Source organism: Pipistrellus hanaki (assembly GCF_964339955.1).
Source record: "Pipistrellus hanaki genome assembly, chromosome: 3".
NCBI lineage: Eukaryota > Metazoa > Chordata > Mammalia > Chiroptera > Vespertilionidae > Pipistrellus > Pipistrellus hanaki.
The window spans coordinates 89,666,983-89,673,684 of record NC_140505.1 but is presented as its reverse complement, the minus strand read 5'-3'; the positions used below and the strand labels follow the sequence as shown (position 1 = coordinate 89,673,684).

The window sequence follows — 6,702 nt, the reverse complement described above, 5'->3', positions numbered from 1 at the left end:
AACCCAAATCACTATGCTCAATTAATATTTGACAAAGGAGGCACAAATATACAATGGAGTCAAGACAGTCTCTTCATTAAATGGTGTTGGGAAAATTGGACAGATACATGCAAAAGAATGAAACTAGATCACCAACTTATGCCATACACAAAAATAAACTCAAAATGTATACAGGACTTAAACATAAGACAGGAAACCATAAAAATACTAGAGGCATCCACAGGCAGCAAAATCTCAGACATATGCCAAAAGAACTTCTTCACTGATACTGCTCCTAGGGCAATGGAAGCTAAAGAGAAAATAAATAAATGGGCCTACTTCAAAATAAAAAGCTTTTTACAGCAAAAGAAACCATCAACAAAACAACAAGAAAGACCACTGTATGGGAGAACATATTTGCAAATGTTTCCACTGATAATGGTTTAATCTCCAACATCTACAGACAGTTTATACAACTAAATAAAAGGAAAATGAATGATCCAATTAAAAAATGGGCAATGGACCTAAATAGAATATTTTCAAAAGAAGACAGAAGGAAGGCCAATAGACATATGAAAACCTGCTCAAAGTCACTAATCATCAGAGTGATGCAAATCAAAACAACAATGCAGTACCATCTCACACCTGTCAGAATGGCCAATATCAACAAATCAGCAAATGACAAGTGTTGGCGAGGTTGAGGAGAAAAAGGAACCCTCATGCACTGCTGGTGGGAATGTAGACTGGTGCAACCACTATGGAGAACAGTCTGGAGTTTTCTCAAAAAACTGAAAATGGAACTCCCATTTGATCCAGTATTCCCACTCCTAGGATTATATCCCAAGAAACTAGAAACACTAATCAGAAAGGATATATGCACCCCTATGGTCATAGCAGCACAATCTACAATAGCTCGGATTTGGAAACAGCCTAGGTGCCCATCAGCAGATGTTTGGATAGAAAAACTACAGTGGTGCCTCACACAACGAACTTAATTCGTTCCAGGAGCAAGTTTGTTATGCGAAAAGTTCGTTATGTGAAACTTGTTTTCCCATAACAATACATGTTAAAAAAAATAATTCGTTCTGTAGCATAAAATATGCTAAGATGACATAAAAAAAGATAAATTTTTTGTTATTATTTTTATTTAGATACATCCAAAAACATAATTTTTTTAAAAAAACACATTTTTTTAATTTTAAGACAGACTAAGTAGAGTCTACCGAATCTTGCACATCTTCATCCATTTTCTGCTTTTTGGCCGATGGTTTCATGAAAAACCTGTCCAAAGTCGTTTGTTTTTCTCTTTTCTCCAACATCTGCCGGAAATAACGGACAAGAGTATCGGAGTAAAGATCGTTGATGCTGTTTGCTTCAGCTGAATCCGGATAGTGGGCATTGGTAAACTCCTGAACTGCTTTCCATTTGACCAGGATGTTCTTGATGTCAGCAGTTGGGATTGGTTGATTGTTTGATTGTTGCTCCTCGTTATCAGATGACGCTTCCCTTTGAGCATTGTCCTGTTGCTGGACCAGAAGTGCTTGGAGCTCTTCAGTTGTCAGCTCTTCTTCGTGTTCCTCAATAAGCTCCTCTACATCCTCTTCCTCTACCTCTAATTCCAACCTTTGGGCCACTGTGATGATGTCCTTCACCACTTCTGTGTCATCAACTACTGCTTCTTCCTGGGTCCACGAAGGCACAAGCATCTTCCAAGCAGAAATGAGGGTCCTTTGTGACACTTCTTCCCAGGCCTTCTGTATAAGTCGTATTGCCATAAGGACATCAAATTTCTCCTTCCAAAACTTTCAGACAGTCATATTGTCTCCACCAAACTCGCATTCTTCAAACACCTTATTAAAGAGGGCTCTAGTGTAGAGTTTTTTAAAGTTCGCAATAACTTGCTGATCCATTGGCTGAAGAATGGATGTGGTGTTTGGTGGCAAATACTGCACCTTGATAAAAGGATAATTTTCCTGCAATATTTCCTCTAGGTCTTTTGGGTGAGAAGGGGCATTGTCAAGTATCAGAAGGGCTTTGAGCGGCAGTTCTTTTTCCAGCAAGAATTTCTTCACGGCAGGAGCAAAGGTTTCCAGAATCCATTCGTTGAAGATAACTTGGGTCACCCAGGCTTTTTGATTGGACTTCCAATGGACGGGCAGTTTGGACTTAATAACGTTATTTTTCTTGAAAATTCTTGGATTTTCAGAGTGATAAACCAATAGAGGTTTGATCTTGAGGTCTCCGCTGGCATTAGACGAAAACATAAGGGTAAGTCTGTCCTTCATGGCTTTGTGTCCTGGCAATTTCTTCTCCTCTTTTGTAATGAAGGTTCTGCTCGGCATTCTTTTCCAGAAAAGACCCGTTTCATCGGCATTGAACACTTGTTGTGGGCAGTATCCTTCATCCTTAATACATTTTTGAAAGTTAATAGAGAACTTTTCTGCTTCTTTCTTGTCAGCACTGCCAGCCTCACCATGCATAGTAACGCTGTGGATTCCACACCTTTTCTTAAATCTAAAAAACCACCCCCTGCTGGCTTTGAATTCTTCTTCATTATCTTGATTGCTGCTACTTCCAGGGACGTTTTTCTTTAGATCGTCATAAATTCTCTTGGCTTTGTGACAGATAACATCTTGGGTTGTTACGTCACCTTTCACCTGCCTGTCCTTAATCCAAATCCCTAATAGCCTCTCCATTTCCTCGTGGATTAAAGACCTATGTTTTTCATGAAATAGTTTTGATACTCCTTTGGCTACTTTGGCTGATTTGATTGCATCCTTATTTGTCAAAATGGTGAAAATGGTGGTCTTGCTGAAGCCAAACTCTTTGACGAGGTCACACTGTTTTACCCCACATTCACTCCTTCTAATTATTTTCTGTTTCATTTCAACAGAAATCACCTTCCTGCTTTTTTTAGAAGCCATAATATAAAAAAAATATTGAGTTTAACTTAAAAGGACGACTGCTGTGATACGTGCGTGATTTAATTCGTAATGAAGAATGATTGCCGCGATACGTGCTTAAGTTAAGCGCAGTGACTAACGACTGCCTGCAGTGCCTGCGCGGAAGGATGCAATACATCGGCAGCGATCGTGGAAGCTCGGGCGAAGCAGTCGTGGAAGCTCGGGCAAAGCGGTCGTGGAAGCTCGGGCGACTTCGTTGTGTGAAACGAAGTTCGTTGTATGAATCATGAAATGAAGTTCGTTGTGTGCAGCGTTCGCTGTGCGAGGCGTTCTTTATGCAAGGCACCACTGTATGTTATATCTAAACAATGGAATACTATGCTGCCATAAAAAAGAAGGAATTCTCATCATTTGCAGCAAACTGGATGGGAAATGGAGAACATTATGCTGAGTGAAATAAACCAGTCAATGAAAGAGAAATACCACATGACCTCACTCATTTATGGATAATAAAGAACATTATGAACTGATGAACCAAAAGATAGATATAGAGACAGTAAAGCAACAAGCAGACTGTCAAATTACAGCGGGGAGGGGAGGGAGATCTGGGGGAGATAAGAGATCAACCGAAGGACTTGTATACATGCATATAAGTACAATCAATGGACACAAAACTCTGGGGAGGGTGGGTATGTAAGGGAGGGGAGGGCAATGGTAAAAATATGTACACAGATAATAATTTAATAAAAAAATAATTAAAGTATCTACTTTACAGATAGAAACTTCATTAGCTAAGAGTTATCTGGTGAGCTAATACAAAAAAAGAGGACAGTTAATGTCATCCTGCAATCTCCTTTACAGTTCACCCTACTGGGCTCCCCCACCAAAGTGGCTTTCTTCAAACAAATTAAATGAAGAGACAAAAATATCAACAAATACTCTTATGTTTTTAGCCAGACATCTCTCTCAGTTAACAAAAGCACACAAAAGTACAGGACAATACAAAGCAGCTCTTACACTTACATTTATAGACCAGTTAATGAACAGATAATTATGCTGAGACAGAAAAACATCTGCACTCGGTGGATAAGCACTCTTGGGGGTTAAGTCGAAAACTGGAACACTGCTCAGCTCCCCTGATGGACATGGGGGCACTCCTGGCATGCAGGATTCTCGACCAATGTTTCAGTGAGAACCTCACTGTAAAAATTACAACTGCATTCAGTTCTTCTCCCAATATAGGAAGACTAATCAAACAGATAGAAAAGTAAACTCAAAATTCCTTAATTGAATTTGAATTCACTCATCTCTGGAGGCTTTCTTTCTGATGATTCCAAAAGAATGCAGGGGCATGTCAGGTGTCCCTTGTCTGGCTGTTTGGTCCTCTTTTGAAAAGTATCTGTTTAGGTCCTTTGCCCATTTTTTTAAAAACTAGATTGTTTATCTTCCTTTTGTTAAATTATATGAGTTTCTTCTAAATTTTGGAGATTAAGCCCTTATCAGAGATAACATTTGCAAATATGTTCTCTCATACAGTGGGTTTCTTATTGTTTTGTTGATGGTTTCTTTTGTGGTCCAGAGATTGTTATTTTGACTTAGTCATTTTTTTTTTCATTTCCGTTGCCCTATCAGTAAAAATATTGCTATGACATATGTCTACTATTTTGCTGATTATTGATTCCTCAATGATATTTATGGGTTCCCATCTTATATTTAAGTCCTTTATCCATTTTGAGTTTTTTTTTTATGTATGGTATAAGTTGGTGATTTAGTTTCCATTTTTTTGCATGTATCTGATCAAATTTCCCAGCACCATTTATTGAAGAGACTATCTTGATTCCATTGTATGTTCTTGTCTTTTTTGTCAAATATTAATTAAGCATAATGGCTTGGGTCGATTTCTGGATTCTATGTCCTGTTTTATCATTTTATATGTCTGTTCTTGTGTCAGTAGCAGACAGCTTTGAGAAAAGTTATTTTGTAATATAGCTTGATATCTGGTATAGTTATTGTAAGGTTTGAGGTGCAAGAAATTGAAGTCAGAGACCACCAAGACATATTAAAGTTGATTCCCCAGTAATGAGTGGGACTCATTATGGAGGTAGAGAAATCAGAATTAAAGGAGTGGGGAGAGAGAAAGGACCCAGCCAGGTTGCCTCCACAGACAGAGATGGAGTAGCACATGGAGGGTTGGGGGAGCCTTTTGAGGGGAGGAACAGGAAAGGGTTGGACCCAGTGTGAAACAGGAAGGGGTGGGCCCCAGGGCACTTTGGCACTCACTGATTGCTGGTTCAATGTCTTGGGGATGTTTCTCTGGCAGATGCCAGCAATGTCATAACTCTGCCCACCAGTTGAGGGGAGGGAGGATCTCACATTCCAGACTCTTTGATATATTATATTTTAAAAATTGAGAGTCCGGGCAGGGTCTGGGGCTGGAGGTCCATCTTTCTTAACTGCTTCCAGCTGAGAGGGGGTGTCATTTAGGGGAGTCTACCTGGAGTCTCAAATATTCTGATGCTAGGTTCTCTCCCATATTCTGGTTGGTGAATGCCTGTGATCTGTTCTGTAAAAAACTAGTGACATAGTGCATGAAAAATGGGGTTGATATAAAGGAAACTTAAAGAAATAGACACGACAAGGAGTGCAGCAGCCTAATTTCCTAAAGGGACTGGTTGGTGAAGGTCTCAAAAGTGATCCTGTTGAGTTACTTGAGAGGTAAAGGCTGGTCCTGAGGTTGCCACAACATCACTTATCTGGTTTTGCTGTTTTTCTGGGCCTGGAGCTGAAATATAACCTGGGGGGTAAGATTCTTGGGGAAATAAAAAGGTGGGGCTCCTTGGTGTAGCCTGGATTCCAGTCAGGACCATGGGCAGAAGGTCCGGCCAGGAGCTGCAAATTTCTAGAGAGTTTAGTTAGATGGTCTTTAAGGAAGCTGTTGCTCCTCTGGATCTTACCTGATGAATGTGAGTGGTAGGATATGTGCAGTTTCCAGGAGATGCCAGAAATTATGTGTGTTATCAAGGTCTCAGCCACAACCTCAGCAGTTTCCTTGCAGATAGGGAAGGCCTTTATCCACCCTGTCAGGTTGTCTACCATGGTAAGCAGATATTGGTCTTCTTGTGGGGGGAGGGAGGCATATGGGTGAAGTCCACCTGCCAGTCCTGCCCTGGGAGGTGTTCCCTCATTTCATGGGTAGGAAAGTTGGGGTGCATTCTTCCCTGGGTGAGGCAGCTGTACATGTGGAGCAGGAGGAGCAGGCACTCGTGACTGCCTCTCACAGTGTGGGCGAGGTGAAGAGGGATGAAGGCCATCTCCAGGGTCCACTCCAGTATTACAATCATGTAGGAGATTTTTCGACATCCCTGGGGGTCTAGACACAAGCTTCCATCCACCAACAGAGTTAAGTCAGGATTAGAGAGAGGAAGATCTGAGAGTCCCACCCGAGGTTGAGTGAGGGCCTTGAAGACCTCAGGGCAGGCTTGCTTTGCTGCAGTTTGAGTAGAGGCAGCAGGAAGGAGAGTGGCTGGATTCAGAGCTGGGGACTGGGTTAGGGAGATGTCAGGACTCTAGAGGAACAGGGGATGGAGTTCCTGCATGTGAGAGAGGGCAAGGAAAAATAAGGATCGGTTTGACAGAAGATCCTGTAGTCTATGGGTGGGGAAGACCTGTAAGGGTTGCTGGAGGCAGATCTTCTGGGCCTCCTTTATGAGAACAGAAACTGCAGCCAGAGCCCAGAGGCAGGGCTGCAATCCCAAAACTGTGGGATCAAGTTGTCTGGACAGGTAAACTAAAGGGGTGAAGGCTGGCCCAAGGGGCTGGG

The 6,702-nt window shown here is 41.5% G+C and overlaps 1 protein-coding gene across 3 annotated transcripts in view; it reads right to left on the bottom strand.

The window, feature by feature from the left end:
- Positions 1-1,170: 1,170 nt before the first annotated feature.
- The window catches only part of LOC311620280 (tigger transposable element-derived protein 1-like), an 87,722-nt gene continuing 82,190 nt past the window's right edge, over positions 1,171-6,702 (bottom strand). For all 3 annotated transcript variants that reach the window (XM_084879580.1, XM_084879582.1, XM_084879581.1), the window contains exon 2: positions 1,171-3,230. In XM_084879580.1, coding sequence (XP_084735706.1) covers positions 1,785-2,903 — 1,119 coding nt within the window. In that variant the 5' untranslated portion in view covers positions 2,904-3,230 and the 3' untranslated portion in view covers positions 1,171-1,784. The remainder of the gene's footprint in view (positions 3,231-6,702) is intronic.